Source organism: Salvelinus sp. IW2-2015, linkage group LG33 (genome assembly GCF_002910315.2).
Source record: "Salvelinus sp. IW2-2015 linkage group LG33, ASM291031v2, whole genome shotgun sequence".
NCBI classification, from domain to species: Eukaryota; Metazoa; Chordata; class Actinopteri; order Salmoniformes; family Salmonidae; genus Salvelinus; species Salvelinus sp. IW2-2015.
In genome coordinates, this window is record NC_036872.1 from 25,486,622 (window position 1) to 25,509,190 (window position 22,569).

At 41.2% G+C, this 22,569-nt stretch overlaps 1 protein-coding gene across 1 annotated transcript in view; it reads right to left on the minus strand.

Moving 5' to 3' along the window:
• Positions 1–15,422, minus strand: part of galnt9 (polypeptide N-acetylgalactosaminyltransferase 9) — a 145,187-nt gene extending 129,765 nt beyond the window's left edge. The window contains exon 1 of the mRNA XM_023979384.1: positions 14,317–15,422. Within this exon, the coding sequence (XP_023835152.1) occupies positions 14,317–14,557 (241 nt within the window). The 5' untranslated portion in view covers positions 14,558–15,422. The remainder of the gene's footprint in view (positions 1–14,316) is intronic.
• Between the last annotated feature and the right edge of the window lie 7,147 nt (positions 15,423–22,569).

The window sequence follows — 22,569 nt, forward strand, 5'->3', positions numbered from 1 at the left end:
TTGCAAGCCTCCCATTTCTCCTCCTAACATAACAATGGTCATTATGGCCAAACAGTTCTATTTTGTTTCATCACACCAGAGGACATTTTTTCAAAAAGTACGATCTTTGTCCCCATGTGCAGTTGCAAACCGTTGTCTGGCTTTTTTATGGCGGTTTTGGAGCAGTGGCTTCTTCCTTGCTGAGCGGCCTTTCAGGTTATGTCGATATAGGAATCGTTTTACTGTGGATATAAATACTTTTGTACCTGTTTCCTCCAGCATCTTCACAAGGTCCTTTGCTGTTGTTCTGCGATTGATTTGCACTTTTCGCACCAAAGTACGTTCATCTCTAGAAGACAGAATGCGTCTCCTTTCTGATTGGTATGACGGCTGCCTGGTCCCATGGTGTTTATACTTGCGTACTATTGTTTGCACAGATGAACGTGGTACCTTCAGGCGTTTGGAAATTGCTCCCAAGTATGAACCAGACTTGTGGAGGTCTACAATTTTTTCTGACGTCTTGGATGATTTCTTTTGARTTTCCAATGATGTCAAGCAAAGAGGCACTGAGTATGGTGGTAGGCCTTGAAATACATCCACAGGTACACCTCCAATTGACTCAAATTATGTCAATTAGCCTAACAGAAGCTTCTAAAGCCATGACATTTTCTGAAATTTTCCAAGCTGTTTAAAGGCACCGTCACTTTAGCGTATGTTAACTTCTGACCCACTGGAATTGTGATACAGTGAATTATAAGTTAAATAATTTGTCTGTGAAAAATTACTTGTGTCATGCACAAAGTAGATGTCCTAACCGACTTGCCAAAACTATAGCTTCTTAACAAGAAATGTGTGGAGTGGTTGAAAAACGAGTTTTAATGACTCCAACCTAAGTGTATGTAAACTTCCGACTTCAACTGTATAATTCACAAGTGATAGGCTAATATTATCACCCATCAGACTATTCTTGATCTAATCCTGTTTTTACATATACTAAATAATATATGTGGGAAATTAGTTTTGATTTAGAATGGACCATTATCATGTACCTGTATCAAAAAAGGGGCAGCGGGAAGAAATCCATGTCATCTATGCACTTAAATAGCGAATGGAGGACAGATTTCGCGTGGTTCTTTACATGCCAGCCAGATAGGCTATACTCCTGTTGTAAATATAAGCAATGTGCTTAATATTAGGAACGTTTAAAAATAAATATAGTAGGCCTAGAGAAAGCTAAGGGGASCCTCCTATTTTTAGTAGAGGCCATCACTCCGTTTTCTCGCACAATTGCATAAACTGTAGAAATGTTGCCCAACATGAGCTCAAGGGCTCTCATGAAGTGTTCGATTAAATTTTCGATTACATTTGCATTGATGTCAGAGTGAATAGAGGGACAATAGAGTGCTGAGTACCAGTTTGGTAGGCTACTAATGACTAAACGGTCATGTGGAATTTGACTGCCGTCATGATTTGTGACAACCTGTGTAGCAGTAATCTGGTCACCGCAACAGCCCTTACCTTTAGGTGCCTTTTGGCAAATTCTAATCGGACTGTCAGGTGCCTTTTACTGAGGAGTGGCTTCCGTCTGGCCATTCTTCCATAAAGGCCTCATTGGTGGAGTTTTGCAGAGATGGTTGTCCTTCTGGAAGTTTCTCCCATCTCCACAGAGGAATTCTGGAGCTCTGTCAGAGTGACCATCGGGTTCTTGGTCACCTCCCTGACCAAAGCTCTTCTCCCCCAATTGCTCAGTTTGGCCGGACGACCAGCTCTAGGAAGAGTCTTGGTGGTTCTAAACTTCTACCATTCAAGAATGATGGAGACCACTGTGTTCTTGGGGATCTTCAGAAATGAAATGTTCCCCAGATCTGTGCCTCGACACAATRCTGTCTCGGAGCTCTACGGGCAATTCCTTTGACCTCATGGCTTGGTTTTTGCTCTGACATGCACTGTCAACTGTGGGACCTTATATCGATAGGTGTGTTCCTTTCCAAATCATGTCCAATCAATTTAACTTACAACAGGTGGATTCCAATCAAGTTGTAGAAACATCTCAAGGATGATCAATGGAGTCTGGAGTCTGAGCATGCAATTTCGAGTCTCATAGCAAAGGGTCTGAATACTTATGTCAATAAGGTATTTTTGTTTTTTATTTGTAACAAATTTGCAAAAAAATATTTTTTCTGGGTCATTGTGGGGTATTGTGTGTAGATTGATGAGGAACATTTTTATTTTATCCATGTTAGAATAAGGCTGTAACGTAACAAAATGTGGAAAAAGTGAAGGGGTCTGAATACATTCCAAATGCACTGTATGATCACGCTCTTCTTAGCCGATGTAAGACCTTTAAACAGGTTATCATTCACAAGGCAGCAGGGCCAGACGGATTACCAGGATGCATACTCAGAGCATGCGCTGACCAGCTGGCGAGTGTCTTCACTGACATTTTCAACCTCTCTCTGACCCAGTCTGTAGTACCTATATGTTTCAAGAAAACCCCCTTAGTCCCTGTGCCAAAGAATGGCATGTTAACCTGTCTAAATGACTCACATCTGTATAGCCATAAATGCTTTGAAAGGCTCACATCAAAACCACCCTCCCAGTAACCCTGGATCCACTCCAATTTGCATACCGCCCCAARAGATCCACAGATGATGCAATCTCTATTGCACTCCACACTGCCCTTTACCAACTGGACAAAAGGAACACCTACATGAGAATGCTTTTCATTGACTACAGCTCAGCGTTCAACACCATAGRSCCCTCCAAGCTCATCCCTAAGCTAAATACCTCCCTCTGCAACTGGATCCTGGAGTTCCTGACGGGTCGCCCCCAGCTGGTGAGGGTAGACAACAACACGTCCGCAAACACGGGGGCCCCTCGGGGGTGCGTGTTCAGTCCCCTCCTCTACTCCCTGTTCACCCACAACTACATGGCCATGCACGACTCCAACACCATCATTAAGTTTGCGGACGACACGACGGCAGTAGGCCTGATCACCGATGACGATGAGACAGTCTATTGGCGAGGAGGAATTCAAAGACCTGGCAGTGTGGTMCCAGGACAACAACCRCTCCCTCAACGTGGGCAAGACAAAGGAGCTGATCGTGGTCTACAGGAAACGCAAGGATGAACACGCCCCCATTCACATCTACGGGGCTGTAGTGGAGCGGGTCGAGAACTTCAAGTTCCTCGGTGTCCACATCACTAAGGACCTATCATGGTCCATACACACAAACACAGTCATGAAGAGGGCATGGCAACACCTCTTCCCTCTTAGGAGGCTGAAAAGATTTGGCATGGGCCCTCAGATCCTCAAAAAGTTCTGCAGCTGTACCATTGAGAACATCTTGACTGGCTGAATCACCGCTTTGTATGGAAACTGCTCAGCATCTGACTGCAAGACTCTACAGAGAGTAGTGTGTACAGCCCAGTATATCACTGGGGGCGAACTCCCCGCCATTCAGGACCTTTATACCAGGTGGTGTCAGAGGAAGGCCCTAAAAATGTTCAATGACTCCAGCCACCCAAGCGGTACTGGAGCACCAGGTCTGGGACAAAATGGCACCTGAACAGCTTCGACCCCGAAGCCATAAGACTACTGAACAGTTAATCAAATGGCTAACCAGACAATTTATGTTGACCCCCATTATTATTTATTGATCTTAATTGTTTTGCACTGACTCCCTTGCACTGGCTCTCACTAGACTCTACCCACACACTCATATTACACTGCCACTCCAACATACACACACACACACACACACACTACATACACTCACTCACTCACTCACTCACTCACTCACTCACACACACACACACACACAAAAACATACACATGCATATTGACGCCACACACACATAGACACACTTTCACACTTCATAAATGCTGCTGCTTCTCTGTTTATTATACAGTGACTGGAAAGTATTCACACCCCTTGACTTTTCCCACATTTTGTTGTGTTACAGCCTGAATTTAAAAGTGATTACATTTACAGTTTTTGTCACTGGGCTACACAAAATACCCCATAATGTCAAAGAGGAATTATGTTTTCCAAAATGTTTACAAATGAATTAAAAATGACAAGCTGAAAGTCTTGAGTCAATATGTATTAAACTCTTTTTTTATGGCGAGCCTAAATAAGTTCAGGATTTAACATTGGCTTACCAACTCACATAATAAGTTGCATGGACTCACTCTGTGTGCAATAATAGTGTTTAACATGATTTTTGAATGACTACATCATCTCTGTACCCCACACATACAATTATCTGTACGGTCCCTCAGTCGAGCAGTGAATTTCAAACACAGATTCAACCACAAAGATCAGGGAGGTTTTCCAGTGCCTCTCAAAGAAGGGCATCTATTGGTAAAAATAAAAAGCAGACATTGCATATCTCTTTGAGCATGGTGAAGTTATTAATTACACTTTGGGTGTTGTATCAATACATCCAGTCCCTATAGAGATACAGGCGTCCTTCCGAACTCAGTTGCTGGAGTGGAAGGAAACCGCTCAGGGATTTCATCTTGAGGCCAATGGTGACTTTAAAATAGTTAATGGCTGTGATAGGAGAAAACTGAGGATGGATCAACAACATTGTAGTTACTCCACAATACTAACCTAACTGACAGAGTGAAAAGAATGAAGCCTGTACATAATAAAAATATTCCAAAACATGCATCCTGTTTGCAACAAGAAACTAAAGTAATACTGCAAGAAATGTGGCAAAGCAATTAACTTTTTGTCCCTAATACAAAGTGTTAACTACATGATCAAAAGTATGTGGACACCTGCTCATCGAACATCTCATTCCAAAATCATGGGCATTAATATGGAGTTGCTCCCCCCTTTGCCGCTATAACAGCCTCCACTCTTCTGGGAAGGCTTTTCACTAGATGTTGGAACATTGCTGTGGGGACTTGCTCCACTCAGCCACAAGAGCATTAGTGAGTTTGGCCACTGATGTTGGGCGATTAGGCCTGGCTCGCAGTCGGCATTCAAATTCATCTAAAAGGTGTTTGATGGGGTTGAGGTCAGGGCTCTGTGCAGGCCAGTGAAGTTCTTCCACACCGATCTCAACAAGCCATTTCTGTATGGACCTCGCTTTGTGCATGGAGGCATTGTCATGCTGAAACAGGAAAGGGACTTCCCCAAACTGTTGCCACAAAGTTGGAAGAACAGAATCATCTAGAATGTAATTGTATGCTGTAGCGTTAAGATTTCAGGTCACTGGAACTAAGGAGCCTGAACCATGAAAAACAGCCCCAGACCGTTATTCCTCTTCCACCAAACTTTACAGTTGGCAGGTAGCGTTCTCCTGGCATCTGCCAAACACAGATTCGTTTGTCGGACTGCCAGATGCCAGATGGTGAAGCGTGATTCATCACTCCAGAGAATCTGTTTCCACTGCTCCAGTGTCCAATGGTGGCGCTTGGCATTGCGCAGTATGTGGCTGTCCACATACTTTTGTATATATAGTGTATGTTTTGGGGCAAATCCAATACAACACATTACTGAGTACAACTCTTCATGTTTTCAAGCATAGTGGTGGCTGCATCATGCCATGGGTATGCTTGTAATCATTAAGGACTGGGGAGATTTTCAGGATAAAAAATGAACTGAATGGAGCTACAGTAAGCCCAGGGAAAATCCTTGAGGATAACCTGGTTCAGTCTGCTTTCCACGAGACACTGGGAGATGAATTCACCTTTCAGCAGAACAATAACCTAAAACACAAGGCCACTTACAAAGAAGACAGTGAATGTTCCTGAGTAGCCGAGTTACAGTTTTGACTTAAATCTACTTGAAAATCTATGGCAAGACCTAAAAATGGCTACATGCTTATGTAAATTACATATTTGTCTATTTGGTTTTCAACACATATGCAAACATTTCTTGAAACATGTTTTCACTTTGTCATTATGGGGGTATTTTGTGTAAATGGGTGGGGGAAAACTATATTTTATCCATTTTGAATTCAGGCTATAAAATTGTATTACCTCAACTACCTTCTACCCCTGCACATTGACTGGGTACTGGTACTCATTGTATATAGCCTCATTGTTGTTTTTATTGTGTTACTAATTCCTTTTATATTTAGCAAATTTCTGTCTTACTTTTTAACTCTGCATTGTTGGAAATGGGCTTGTAAGTAACCATTTTACTGTAGTCTACACCTGTTGTATAAGGCGCATGTGACGAATAAAATTTGATTTGATTTGAACTGGAACTGACAGTGACAGTGATACTACTGGCCACTAAAGTGGTTCTCTAGACTGCTATAATTCCCTGCAGAGGAAGGGGTCAACTGGGTAAATAATACAAAATCTATCAACAAACAAATACAGCTTTTCCACTACATTTCGATAGCCGTTCACTAGGTCAGGGCTTCCCTAACTCGGCCCCCCTTGTCTGTTTAAGTARAGAGTGAGTCTTATTGCTTTTTCTCCCATCTGGATATTTTAGCCTCTGCTGCACATTACCTAGGTATGATGTCTCATAGCTTTTCTGGTTTGGATATTTTAAACTCTTCTGCACAGTGACATTGTAGGGGCTTAATTTGATATTCCTGTCATACTTCCAGAGTGGTCTCCACAGGAAAACCATGTTGCCTCTTCTCAACAGATGGACAGAAACAGCAAGTAAACAGCGCATACTAATGAAGATCTAGGGTCACACATTCCCCAACAAGCCATTGCAATAAATGTTTTTTGGGGAGGTTCTGGGAGATTTGCCATTGGAGCTGAACAGTTGGCAGTTGCAAACTGTCACCTCCCACGAGAGGGATCCCATCAGGGGCAATGCAGTGGTGTCATCTGACAGCCCGGGTGGGGCTCACTAGCATTATGGACCCAGTCTGAATCCCAATCGCCCACTCTCATGACATTGAGGCAATCTAAGAAGCAACTGAAAGTGAAATCTGGAGTGCCACTCTCTCTGCGTGAGACTCGGAAACAGCCTAGCATCCCTGCAGTTTTGTTTTCCGCGGTCCTGGTTATTTTGCTCCCCTCACTCCCCGCTTCTTCTGGCTGGCTGAAGCAAATTCCATTACAGGAGAAGCGGATGCACTCACAGAAGTCTGTCTGCTACTGCTGATGTCTGCTGTCTACAGCTGACAGAGTGGAGGAGAGGTATTTTAAAATAGGCCTAGTGCGACTGACAAGGTTTAAACCCAGGTCTCTTACACGTCAGAAGAACATATTAGCCCACTAAGCTAAAGCCTAGGCAGTGGCCCAGGGACCCAATGCTACTCTACACCTCAAGCAATGTGACTCATAGTGTGAGTGCGGTTCAGAGGACTGGTTTGACCCTGTATTGTTTTGACACTTTATTGAGCAGCAACAGCAAACAGAACCGGCTCAGGGATTTATAGAAGTGGTGAGTGGACAGTTTATGTGGTTTTTGAGCTGCCTTTGTTGTGCTGCTGCCGATAAAGTTGTGCTTTGGTAATACCTCAGAGGATAATTTGTTGTAGCTACAATTTCTCACTCTGCTGCTGATTCATCTTTTCATGTTTCTCATGTTCTTTTTATGGAGGCTGAATATTCTGTTGCTTGGAGCAAAGCAAGAAATCCTTACAATGCTACAACTTAATAATGAAAATAGACGGGGAAAAGAAAGCTTTCATTTTTGTTGTTAAGCTTTTGATGAAAACCGACAACTCCACCACAAAGATTTTTTTTTACCCCTTTTTCTCCCCAATTTCATGGTATCCAATTGGTAGTTACAGTCTAGTCTCATCGCTGCAACTCCCGTACGGACTCAGGAGAGGCGAAGGTCGAGAGCCGTGTGTCCTCTGAAACACAACCCAACCACTGCTTCTTGACACAATGCCCACTTAACCTGGAAGCCAGCCGCACCAATGTGTTGGAGGAAACACCGTACACCTGGCGACCGTGTCAGCGCGCACTGTGCCTGGCCCGCTACAGGAGTCGCTAGTGCGCGATGGGACAAGGATATCCCTGCATGCCAAACCCTCCCCTAACTCAGATGATGCTGGGCCAATTGTGCACTGCCCCATGGGTCTCCCGGTCGCGTCCGGCTGCGACAAAGCCTGGACTCGAACCCAGAATCTCTAGTGGCACAGCTAGCACTGCAATGCAGTGCCTTAGAACACTGCGCCACTCGGGAGGCCCGATGTATACTTACTTGACTCCCTAGATTCAATGCACGCACCCGTTCTGAAATTTAATTAGCATAATAAAAAAAGAGCCATCAAAATCTGTGTGTTTAAGCTAGAGACTTCTGGGTTTTTGCAAGGGCTGCGTCTCAATCAACCACGTCGATATTGGCCTTCTGCATCTACAGTGGAAGATGGCAGAGCTACAGTGGTGTTTGTCAGACCATGAGACATCCCGAAAATTGGTCTTCTCATGAAAACGTCCGTAGAGTCCAAACAGTTTTGACTAATATGACCCCACTATGGAAAGATGTGACTCTCACAAACACGAACGTGTTCTCCGTTTTGCTCTACGACGCCCACAAGCTTCACGTGACTCGTGAGAATGTCTTCCGTGACTGCTTTGTAAAAAATTCATGAAGATAAATAGGTATTTTTGGGACTAGGGTTACACATGTACCTTTTATTTATTTTTTATTTTGGTTCCTGATGCTTTCCTATATCCCTCAGAAGCATTTCAGACACCTCAAACCATAACCCTTTTGATTTATTTTTGGACTATATTTTTTTGCCATGTATGAACGCTTTATTCAATGCATTTCTATGGGCTAATAGCAGGCCAAATTCAATGTTTCATCAAATAATATTTTTTGGGGGGATATCGACATGGGTCCTAAAAGTCTAAATCAAATTGCTAAATGGTCCATCTTATGACCATACTAAAACAATTATATATGTTAGCTTAGTAGATATTTCCATTTAAATATTAAATTCAACTGTGTTTTATTACAAACCACTCTGGATCGGTAAAGTCGATATTGTTAAGTGTGTAAAGTGACTTGAAATATTTAAATAGACAAAGCTCAAGCCATTTAATATAATTCACATTCTAGGCACAATCTAACATAGAATGATTGCATTCACTAAAACCCATGAGTAGGCCAAGTCATTTTCTACAACAATGAGAGACAATTGTGACACAGGCGAGGAAAACTATTGAGGCAAATGGCAAATGCTCCAGCTACCATAGTATTCTGCCAGTCCTGTGAATGTCAGTGGGCCTCTAAGCCACATCATGTTACTGTACTGTAATGTTAGCCAGACTGCGTGGGCCATTGGGTTGGACCTGTATGCAATGAGCTTAAACATTCACTTGTTCAGTCAAGGCAGACAACAGGCCTAACATATTGTAGTTATGCGACTATTAATCACAATACATCTGGGGGGGGGAAATCAAGGATAGAAGGTTTTTCCAGGACACTGACGACAGACTTGTTAGATTGACCTGTAATTTATCGCCGATAAAACACTTTTTAGGTGACTTTGCCACTGCTTATTCACTATGGCAAAGTCAGCTAAAAGAGCTTCAAGCTTCTTAGCCTAACCAGAAGCCTCTCTAGAGATGTCTTTGATACTATGGTGTTGTGATGATTCATGTTGTATCACTGATACATCCTCAACACATTATCCTCTACTTCCTCTAGTTTCATTCTTCAAACTGCAGATTAGCAAAACACCTTCATTATCCCACAATGAAGTAATTACAGGGAAACATCTGGTTGTTCCACTGCAAACACACAGGCACTATTTCCAGTATGAAGAGGTTAGCAGCACACTATGGGGAGATGAAGGGTGTGTGCCAAATGGTACACTATCCCTATAGTGCACTACTTTTAACCAGAGTGTTATGGGCCCTTGTCAAAAGTAGTGAACTTTATAGGAAATAGGTTGTCATTTGGGACACATAATGATGTACTGTTCCAACACCCTCAGATGGACAGATTTGTTTCTGTGCGGATATGGGGACAAGAAAGGCTGGCTACCATCAAACATCAATCTGGGTGCACTATGTCCAAGTGCATATCCATCTCGATGCTCAGTCGCTCACCTCAGAATCCATTTTTATAGAGGCGCCCACTACAGGATACATTATAGCGTCATAACAGTGATAAATTATGTAACAACCTTCAAAAAAATTCTGATTTGGGCTGATGGGATAGATTTTCAAACTGAAAGACACTTCCATTTTGTGAATGATTTAAAGGGAGAGTGGAGTTATGCGTGTCAAAAGTGATGCTGAGATGTGATAAATATTGATGTCTTGGATGTGGTTGAGTGATCTGCTGTTCAAATAGAGGAAAATAACTACCCGTAGTTGGTTTTAAAAGTTCAAATGTGGGCGATCCATAAAGCATTGGCAACAAGGGAAATGCATAACGCATAAAGGATAATGCATAAAGCCTTGATTTGCTGCTCATGACAGAAAAAAGGCAAGCTAATGGGTCATCAGGATTTAGAGGGGTTACTTGTATTTGTAAATTGTCATTGTCATTGTGARACTGTATCTTGAGACCCAATGAATCATCATAACAATCCAAGCTTGCATGGTAACACATGCAAAGGACTGAAAGAAGAAAGTACTGTATCAAAAGAACAAGTGCACAAACAGCACCATTTAGCAATTCTTAGGCAAAAATACTTTACAGTCAACATGCAGTACAGTAGATCTGTCTATAAGTCAGGAAATATGCCAGTTTCCTAACGCAAATTAAATATTTTCACATGGATCTGACCTCTCATTTAGGAGGGCGAGGACAACTGATGTCAGGGCTTTGTAGGAAATCATGAAATTAAAGTTTTTAAATAGTCACAGGAATGAAATTGCTGGAGTTTTTGACCACCATATGAAATCTCTAGCTCTTCACAAAGTGTAATTATCTTGTAGCTCAAATGCAGATTGTCAGATGAGGCGTTGAATACATTACAGAGATTCAGATTCCTAAAAGCTGGAACTGAATAGATTCTCATCAGTTACTGAAAATGTTTGGTTGATGATTCCTCATCTACATATCATTACTGGAAAATATATTCCATCACAGGCTCCATTCCCCCACTCCAATCTGCTGGGGAGGTGTCTGTGGCTCTCCAATATAAAATTATACTCACACTGTGATGAATACCATTAAGGTACGGGTTGAAGCATCAAGTGTGTATGGGGTATGAGGTGATGAAACATAATTTCATTTCTAATTCTTCGTCAGGAGTTCTCTCTTTCCATGCTTTAACATATAAACAGCATTTATTTCTGCAGCATAATTGGAAATGATAAATACGAGTCATATCTACTGCTGCAGCTGGACCATCCTCAGAGGCTGCTGCCATGCCATCTAATCACCTCCGCTCACTCAGGATGAAAGCAGGACTCAGTGACATGCATCACTGATGACAAACACTCAGCCCTGCTCAGCTCATGTTGTCTATTTAAGGACAACAATGAGCCGGAGGCTGTGACACACTGCAGGGTCACTCAGTCAGAGGACAGAGAGGTGAGCTGGGGAGAACAGTGCATGAATGACAGGGCATTCATCTTGGGAGAAAGTAAAGTATCAACTGCATTATATTTTTTGCTTGACTTCATTGTGAGACTCAGAGCTGACCTTAGGCCAGTGTCTTAGGACAACTTTATAATACTCCTTCGTGATCCATGATTGTAATTACATCTTGATACAACAGGGACCTTATCATATTAATGCAACATAAGTTGAAACGTGTAAATTAGGTATAACATATGAATGTCTTGATGATTATTGGTATACTTGTATACACGTATACTTGTTTTTAAAATTGTAGCCTAAAACATAAATACGCAGATCAGAGAGGATCTGTCGGTGAATCTTAAATTGCACTGAGAGGAAGTAGAGATCTGTCACTTTTAATGCACTGCTTAGGTCACAACACTGTCCTATAAGCCTGTTAACAAGAAGCTTAAACCCAGATAGATGATTATCCAGTAGAGGATAGTGCCTCTTCAGCAGAGGAGAGGAGAACTGCTGATGACCCTAGCCTCTTGTCAGTTATTTCCATAGTGAATTGCAAAGTTACAGATAGCACACTTTACTGTTGTTCTGGTGAGGAATGACCTCATGGAAATATTAGATAGTATTAGATTAGATTGCTCCTGTAATTGCTTCCCAAATGACACACTATTCTCTATACTGTATACACTAGAAAAAGTGTTCCAATGGGTTCTTCAGCTGTCCCCATGGGAGAACCCTTTTTGGTTTCAGGTAGAACTCTTTTGGTTCCAGGTAGAACCCTTTTGGGTTCCAAGTAGAACCTTTTCCACAGAGGGTTCTACCTGGAACCAAAAGAGTTCTACCTGGAACCTAAATATCACCAATATCACACACCGAGTCAAAGAAAAAATTAGATAACATCGTCCAAATCACTGACTGAGCAGTACTGGAATAAATGCTTGCACAATGCACAGGAGCTGCATCACTTTGCAAAGCCATGTAATAGATGAAGAGTTTGTAAATGTCTTCTAAATCTAATCTAAGCCTTAATCCCTTGGTATGTCATTGTTGGACAATAAACAACTGAAAAATGGGCTAATTCTTCAAATCACTGTCGGACATGGTAATAGTTTTTGGCACACAAGGTTCTCACTCTGTAACGCCAATCCCAATGGCAATAGAATACAATCAGTGATCTGTTCCCCATTTAAAAATCGAGAAATAAATCAGGATATAAATGTATGATTAAGTGTGTCAATAAATATCTGGATGCTAAACATGGAGAGATGCTGACAGAAGGGAAGGATTCCTCCTGACTCTGTCTGACTCTGTCTCTCTGTTTGACTCTGTCTGACTCTGTCTGACTCTGTACACTCCAGGGCAAATACATGGTGGCTCCCCGGCCCCTCGCTCCAGACAAAGTCCCCTGAATGAGAGGATGCATTATACTTTTGGTGAGCCAGTGCCTCCTGGCTCCAAAGGCAAAGCATAACTCAAACTGACAGAGGGACCTCTTTCGTACAAAAATGATGCCAGCCAGCACCAAAGCATAGTAATAAGATCAAATAAAAACCCTCAAACTAGGAGTGTTTTGTGGCCATGCTATATAGCATTAAGAGTAGATACAGACTGTCCTTGACCACTTTTGACAAAGAGAATAATAAACTGACTTCACAACACTTTCACCAAAATCCTGTTTATAATACAATAGTTCTGACATGAACAGGCAGTTTGCTGAGCACCAAGCACAAATACTACCATGATAGTTTGATACAGTGGATACAAGAATTATCCTTTTTGAACCTGCGTCTATGGAAAGGATTTGATGTTAACGTTTTTACCTTGAGGTTTACCGACTTGTCAGCGGCAGAAGCTGGCTTTTGTTGACATCGACTAAACAGGGAGTTTGAGGGAATTATACTTTGTCATTAGATGCATACACTAGTTCAAACAAATCAGTGATGGCACAGGCTGCTTGTCTCACAATTTGTATAGGATTTCTATATACTATTGATAACATAAAATGTAAAAATGTAAACATATGGATGATTCTTACTGTAATTGTGGAATTGACTGAATGCTAAATAGTGATGCATGCATTAGCTGTCTCAAAATAAATGTTGGACTTTTCAGTGTCTGAATCTCTCATGTTTCATGAGAGAGTAGGACCATGGAGCATAATGAGAGATGAGATAGCCCGTAGTTGTTTTCAACATGATTTAAATGATGCTGTTTTGCCAGACAGACCAAACCTCCTGCAACACATTTCAATGACTAAAGGTAACATAAAGAAATAAGTCTGTTTTTTCATTCGATTAGAGAACCATTTAATTTTACCATCTTTTACATTTCAGACAAAATTATTGTATTTGGGCCAAGGGAATGACAAAAGCACAACTCTGTAGCCAGAGCCAGGGTTTTCACCCCTATGGGATTCTCAATAATATTCAACTCCATGAGTCCAATACTAACTACTTTTGGCTGGTGTTTTTGATAGGGATTAGACCAGGTTAAGTGCACAGATTAGGAACAGTTGCATTGATTTTACTTGAGTAAAACCCATTCACTTGTTGGCAATAATTTGTGGCTCCATGAAGAGCCACCATTCATCACTGGATGACTCACTCTGCACATAATAACTGTACCATAATGACTGATACTGTCTGAATGGCTGATYTACCAGTTGCATATTTATCTTATTGTCCATTGTCTGATAAAATTCAATGTGTTTGGAAAAGTAGGCTGTTTATAGTTTTAAATAGGCAGTTTATAGTTGCTCTGTAGTAAAATGACAGTAATTCAGGATGTATTTAACTATACAGAGATATGACTCCACAGTTAACAATGCTGAAAATGAGAAATATCTCATACTTGAGTAAAAGCTATATGCTGAATATGTTGTTAAAGTTATAATAATACATACCATTTAATTGGTTGTAGACAACGTCCTCCAGCCGCTCCAGTCTCTGAAGTATGGACTGCCTGTCCACCAAGTTGGAAACTTTGCCATTCCTGGCCCTCAGTCTCTGGTCTGATATCCTGCCGATCTGAATGAGTTCCTCAGAACGGTCCTGTATTCTACAATATACCGAGAACAATATGATCCCCACAAAAACAAAAATGTTAACCGTGAGCAAAGTTTTTATTTTGCGTGCCACAGCCATGAACCCTAATAGAACAGTTGGGCAGAAGCCGTTAAGCCAAATAATAATGCATTTGGAGTACTTTAGCTACTTCGGCTGTCGGCTGTATTGCAGTGAAAAGCAGATGCTTTCAGTGGAAGTCAACTTTGGGAGTCCTGAAACAAGGAGCTGTCCTTTCAGCACCAATGAGATGCCGGCGGAACGCTTCTCTAGGGCTGATGTGGGGGGGCTACTGTTGACGTCCAAGCTTCGAGTCTCCCAGACTGTGGTATGCAGATGCTGTATTGAGGAAGTTCAAGGTTGGTAAGGACGCTGGAAAAACAATGCTTTCTCTTTAGATCATATGCAACGCCGCACGCCTGTACCTTTACAGAAGCGCTGCTGTTGAAGATACATAGAACGTATTCTGTCGTGTCCACTATAAATAAATAACGTCAGACACGAACCATAGTCTTAAATAGGAGCGAGTATTTACTGTAGAAAAACATCTATGCGTGCACTGCAACGTGGAAAGTCGTCAAAATCTCAGTCACGAGGACAACATCAGCTCGTCCACCCTGAACAGTGCATTATTCCGTATTTGCGAAGCAGCATACTCTATTACTGCTTTGACATTTCCTCTCTCAAAGGCGTTGTGGTCACTGGATTCGCCCTGATCCTGAAATAGATTTGGATGTGTCTTGAAATGTGCACATGCCTCCCTCAAATATGCAGCGAGTTTCTCCCATCAATCCAACATTGGTCGCAATAGAACGTTGAGGTGCCGATAGATAGAAGTTCAGAACGGGTTTTGTCATCAAATGCTGTCAAACGGTTCCGATGCTCGCGCTGCCTGACTGCATGGTGCGTGAGCCAACCCTTCTCTTTTGCTAGCTCTCGCATGCTGTCTTGCATCCCACCCTCTCCCTCTCTCTTTCAGCCTCTCTCTCAGAGCAAGAGCGCTACTGTGTTGTGACGTTTAGAGGCATATTCATGATCTGTCTCAGGGATAAAATAAACATGAATATAAAAATAATGTTATTTGAATTCATATGGTGCACTGCATCCGGTCAGATTCTAGATTGATTGTATTATCCTAATACCAACAGAATAAATCATACATAGAATAAATAGTCATGTTGATTGAGCTACCATACTCCCAATAAGCATTTATTGAAATTAAAATAWCCGATACACTTCCCTCTACTAATCACAACAACAGCCAGAAAAAGGTTTATCAATTATTATTGGTATATGACTTGATTGAGTGCTAATTGATTTCAAGTCCAACCTCATCAGAGATGTCTTAGACTAACCTCAGTGCAATTACACAAAATGCAAACAGGTATCACAGGTGGAAGTAGCCTATTATGTTAAATGTGTATGTACTTACTGTACCTGCCTATGCAAATATCATGTACATACTGTAATAGTTTTGTACTCTTTATAATATAAAAGGGCAATGGCAAACTTTTCAGCCATTGAAGTCAGATACTTGAAATTAAGACGTTTGGCGGGAAATAGTGTAAACAATTAATTAAAAGAAGTAAAATATTTTAATGCTTTTAATTTATTTTTTACACTATTTTCCACCAAACGTCTTAATTTCAAGTATCTGACTTCAATGGCTGAAAAGTTTGCCATTGCCCTTCCTACTAGAGACCAACTGCTGCCTGATCAGTTATTCCAAATAAATCACGATTCTAGTAAATTACAGCCAAACAGAGCCAATCCCTGAGCACTTTCTCTTGATTAGAGTAACCCAGAAGTAGGCCTTCCAAAAAAAAAAATCCCTGGTCTCTCTCCTCAGAGGAGCCAAGCGCAGATTTATACTCTTTGATTTGTTTGACTTTCCAATACAATCAGATGTGGGCTAAAACTGTAAAACATTTATTGACTGCAAAATGCTCGCTTGGAAAATGGTAGGGGTACAAAGAGCAAAAGGCTTGTAAATGTTTTCTGGCACTAGAGTCAATTCCTTGATGAGATATTTTAAGGTTGAGTCAGATATATATTTTACAGATAGAGGTTGATAGTCCCAGTACACATTTTTATTTTTCAATCCATGTTATTTCTTCAGGCAACTGTTCTGAAATCAAGGCCTTCGAGTAGTAGCATAGTGCATTCTTCATTTTACATATATGGTTTACGTGCTTTATCAGGCCAGTGAGGTTGCTAACCTCGTCAGGCTCAATTGCTACGAGCTGGCTGGGGTGAGATTACCTAGTCACCAGCTTTACATTTATTTATCAGGGGCATCACTCTCGTTTCAAACTTGCCCACATTGGTAACGGTATTTTAATGCTGTTATCCCCATTGGTAATACCCACAAAACACATTTCTACATTGATTGTAGCACTCAATAGTCCCACCATGACTTCCTCAAATCTCCAAATCTAAAATGGCAACATCCTTTGTACATGGAGCCTTTCCCCCAGAACCAATCAGATGTTTTAGTGAAGGATCTTAATTGAAACCATTCTAATTCTAACCATTCCAACAGAATGGGAACGTGTAAATGAAAAATCTAAATTAATTTTCCATTTCATTCAAATGTAAGATGAGATAAAACAAGACACGTGGACTACTGTTTAACATGCAATGTTAATGAACGAGAAACAAATACATTGCTCTATTGAACTTCACAACTGCATGATAATAGGCCATGTGTCTATCCTGCTAGGCTCAGAGTAGGTAACACGCTAGGTAACACATTGGCTCCTCGGTTGTTATACATACACTTGAATCTATCCCTTTTGTTCTCATGCTCTGCATGACAAGCAGCTTTGAAATAATTGGCTTTATCTGCGGAACGTAATGAGGGTTCCTGCTGAATATGAATCACATTACAAAAGGTGCTGATTTGGTTTGTGGAGAGAGAAGTCTGCTGCTGAAACAGACAGGCTTAGGGAATCATTCAGTAGCCACCTTATCCACCTCTGGTGACCCACTGCTGTTCATACTACTACTACTACTATTATAACAACAACTATGATACCAATACTACTACTACTACTATTACTACTACTACTACTATGATACCAATACTTCTACTATTACTACTACTACTACTACTACTACTACTATTATGACTACAACTATGAAACCACTATGACTACTACTACTACTACTACTACTACGACTACTATTACTATTACTACTACTACTATTACTGCTGCTGCTGCTGCTGCTGCTGCTGCTGCTGCTGCTGCTGCTGCTGCTGCTACTAGGAATACTGCAACTCCTACAACTACGAATATTACTATTACTAATACAGCTCTTAATATTACAGCAGTGAAAAAACATATTTTAATAAAATGTGTATGGTATATTATTGTATTATCTCCATTGCTCTGCCTTCTTTCTCCTTCTCTACCAAACATTCCCTGTGACCTGTTCCTGTTTTGTGTTTTCAGAATGAGGACAGCTAAGCCAGACACAATCTAGCTCTGAGGCCTTTTAGCTGTATTAGCCTGGCAGTCTGCCAGACACACCGTACTCTTCCAGCTCACAGTGTCTCTGCATGACTCTCTCAAACCTGTGAAAGTGACCGGATGGAGAGGAGAGGCTAATAAGCTTCATTTTCCATGTTGAGCACCAAATCAAAATGACATTTGACAAGAAATGCCACAATTTGGATGTTTTTAACACACTGTAGTTGAGCATGCATCCCATGTTCCAGTATGCTACAGAAATGTACACCGTACTGTATACGATATCCTTTTATTAACTTTTATTTAATCAGGGGAGCCCAGTTGAGACCAGGATCTCTTTTTCAATGGTTCCCTGAGACCACAAAGCAATGGATAAAAAAATCTAACAAGATAAAATAAGATGTACACTACACCAGAACATCACCAACATCACAGCCTTTATAAACAAGTTACTAAATCAATCACTCAAAACAATTGCACACCTCTGTGAACTCATCATCAGGGTTTTAAAWTGCCCTAGTGGCACCAGGGAATCCAAATGTAATGAATTTTGTTAGTGATTCAAAAAATGTGGAGCGTGAAAACTAAAAGCGGATTTACCTTATTCAGTGGAGACCTACAATGTTAAGAACTTAATAAAACAGTAGAAATGTCCAATATAATATGGGACTGGAGTTTTTCAAGTGACGGCTCAGTCACATAGTCAGGAAAAGCTCCTGAACTGTGTTACCCATAGCACATGTGGTGCCTAGTCTGAACAGCAAAACACATGAGCCATTGAGTCTCCACCACCTGTTTTCCCACCCTTGAACGGAAGCTTTTAGATGAGTGTACAGAACATTCTCATCCTCTGAAGCTGCTCTCCGGCTGGATGTGGTTCACAGGAGTCAGCCATGGACTGCGTCCCAAGTGGCACCCTATTCCCTGCATAGTGCACTCCTTTAGACCAGAGCCCCATGGGCCCTGATCAAATGTRGTGCACCATATAAGGAATAGGGTGTCATTTGGGGCACAGACATGGTCTGCTGAGTCCTTTAGAGATGTACTGCGGTCAGAAGAGATGCTATTACGCAAGAAAACCCAGAGGTCAGACAGATCATGGACATCAACGGCGGTGTATCTACTGTAAAAATACCCAGACCAAAGGAAATGGTAGAGAGAGTGCAAATAGACACCCACTCCAAGGCAGCAGTCGCCAAGGGCCAAATGTAGAGTTCACTGCGCTATTTGAGCAGGTAGGAGGTGTTAGAGAAGGTCTGGGGTTTTCACTGTTCAGCCTTGTGTCCACTTATAATGGAGGTTCTTTCATGGTATCTTCAATCAAATCAATCAAATGTATTTATAAAGCCCTTCTTTACAGAAACCCAAACAGCAAGCAATGCTCATGTAGAAGCACGGTGGCTAGGAAAAACTCCCTAGAAAGGCCAGAACCTAGGAAGAAACCTAGAGAGGAACCAGGCTATGAGGGGTGGCCAGTCCTCTTCTGGCTGTGCCGGGTGGAGATTATAACAGAACATGGCCAAGATGTTAAAATGTTCATAGATGACCAGCAGTGTCAAATATTAATAATCACAGTGGTTGTAGAGAGTGCAACAGGTCAGCACCTCAGGAGTAAATGATTGGCTTTTCATAGCCGATCATTTAGAGTATCTCTACCACTCCTGCTGTCTCTAGAGAAATGAAAACAGCAGGTCTGGGACAGGTTGCACATCTGGTGAACAGGTCAGGGTTCCATAGCCGCAGGCAGAACAGTTGAAACTGGAGCAGCAGCACGACCAGGTGGACTGGGGACAACAAGGAGTCATCAGGCCAGGTAGTCCTGATCCAGGTAGTCCTGATCTTACTTTTTCTAATCCACTAGGCCAGTGGTTCRCAAACTTTTATAGTCCTGTACTCCTTCAAACATTCAACCTCCAGCTGCGTACCCCCTCTAGCATCAGGATCAGCGCACTCTCACATTTTGAATGCCTGCCACACACACACTATAAGATACATTTATTAAACATAAGAATGAGTGTGAGTTTTTGTCACAACCTGGCTCGTGGGAAGTGACAAAGAGCTCTTATAGGACCAGGGCACACATAATAAAATAATAATAATCAATAATTTTGCTCTTTATTTAACCATCTTACATATTAACCTTATTTGTTCATCGAAAATTGTGAATAACTCACCACAGGTTAATGAGAAGGGTGTGCTTGAAAGGATGCACATAACTCTGCAATGTTGGGTTGTATTGGAGAGTCTCAGTCTTAAATCATTTTCCACACACAGTCTGTGCCTGTATTTCGTTTTCATGCTAGTGAGGTCTGAGAATCCACTCTCACATAGGTACGTGGTTGCAAAGGGCATCAGTGTCTTAACAGCGCGATTTTCCAAGGCAGGATACTCTGAGCGCAGCCCAGTCCAAAAATCTGGCAGTGGCTTCTGATTAAATCAAATTTTCACAGAATCTCTTGTTGCAATTTCGATGAGGCTCTCTTGATCAGATATCGGTAAGTGGACTGGAGGCAGGGCATGAAAGGGATAATGAATCCAGTTGTTTGTGTCATCTGTTTCAGGAAAGTACCTGCATAATTGCGCACCCAACTCACTCATGTGCTTTGCTATATCACATTTGACATTGTCRGTAAGCTTGAGTTCATTTGCACACAAACATTCATACAATGATGGAAAGACCCATGTGTTGTCCTTGTTAATGCAGACAGAGAAGAGCTCCAACTTCTTAATCATAGCCTCAATTTTGTCCCGCACATTGAATATAGTTGCGGAGAGTCCCGTAATCCTAGATTCAGATCATTCAGGCGAGAAAAAACATCACCCAGATAGGTCAGTCGTGTGAGATATTCGTCATCATGCAAGCGGTCAGACAAGTGAAAATTATGGTCAGTAAAGAAAACTTTAAGCTCGTCTCTCAAGTTAAAAAAAAACTTGTCAATAGTTTGCCCCTTGATAACCAGCACACTTCTGTATGTTGTAAACGCGTTACTTGGTTGCTGCCCATATCATTGCATAGTGCAGAAAATACACGAAAGTTCAGGGGTTTGCTTTAACAAAGTTAACCATTTTCACTGTAGTGTCCAAAATGTCTTTCAAGTTGTCAGGCATTCCCTTGGCAGCAAGAGCCTCCCGGTGGATGCTGCAGTGTACCCAAATGTGTCGGGAGCAACTGCTTGTGCACGTTACCACTCCACTATGTCTTCCTGTAATGGCCTTTGCACCAACAGTACCAACATGAGCAGCAGCTACTTTTGGCTACATACGGACCGTTGGTGGAATTCCCGCGAGACAGTAATGGTTAATGTGATTGGATGTTAATTATTTGACTTGGCTACCTGTACTTGACATTGTGTTGTTATTTTCGCTGTACACTAAATGGTTTCATTTTATTTTTGGCAGTGAACCGAGGCTACTAATGCGGAGAAAAATAACTCACCCAAATGTATAGCCCCGTTGGAAAATATAAATGGACAGTTTGAAAATGTGAAGAAAAGAAAAAAAGAAAAAAATGTGAATCACATTTTATTTGGCGTACCCCCGACGACATTGCAGGGGTAAGCGTACCCCAGTTTTGGAATACCTGCCCTAGGTAATGTTGTGCCTACAGTAGCTTTTATCATATGATAAGTTCTTAGGGCTAGGCCCCTTTTCTCTCCACTTCCTGTCTGAATGACGTGCCCAAAGTAAACTGCTTGTAGCTCAGGCCGTGAAGCCAGGATATGCATATAATTGGTACCATTGGAAAGAAAACACTTTGAAGGTTGTATAAATGTTAAAATCATGTAGGAAAATATAACACAATATATATGGTAGGAGAAAATCCCAAGAAAAACCAACCAGAATGTTTTTTTTTTTTGGAGAGACCATCCTCTTAGAAATGCAAGAAAAAAGGTCATATTGAAAATTAGCTCCCTGGATGCAATTCTTATGGCTTCCACGGGGTGTCAGCAGTCTATGTTCAAGGTTTCAGACATGTAACTTAAAAAACGAATAAGAAATATCAATTTTAGATGAAGACATTACACACCTGCTAAAATCGGTTTCCTATTGAACATACTTCTTTCTGTAAGAAATATTACACTTTGATTACATTTTAGGGTATCTGAGGAGTAAATAGAAACATATTTTGACTTGTTAATAAAACTAAGTTTAGTGGTAGATTTTCAGATTCCTTTCTTTGCAAGTTGACAGGTGGATTACTCAAATCGATGGTGCCAACTAAACATACTTTTTGGGATATAAAGAAGGATTTTATCTAACAAAACGAAACTACGAGTTATAGCTCAGAGCCTTCGGATGACAAATCAGAGGAAGATTTTCAAAAAGTACTTGAATATTTAATCGTTATATGTGAATTTATGAAACCTGTGCTGGTGGATATTTTGATGTGTGGGGCGCCATCCTCAAACAATCGCATGGCATGTTTTCGCTGTAATAGCTACTGTAAATCGGAAACTGTAAGTTGGATTAACAAGAATTTAAGCTTTCAGCTAATTTAAGACACTTATATGTACATAAATGTTTAAAATCCATAATATTTATGATGATTTATTTGAATTGCATGCCCTACAGTTTCACTGGAAGTGAGCGGGACTCCTATCCCTAAGAAGTTTTAAAGAG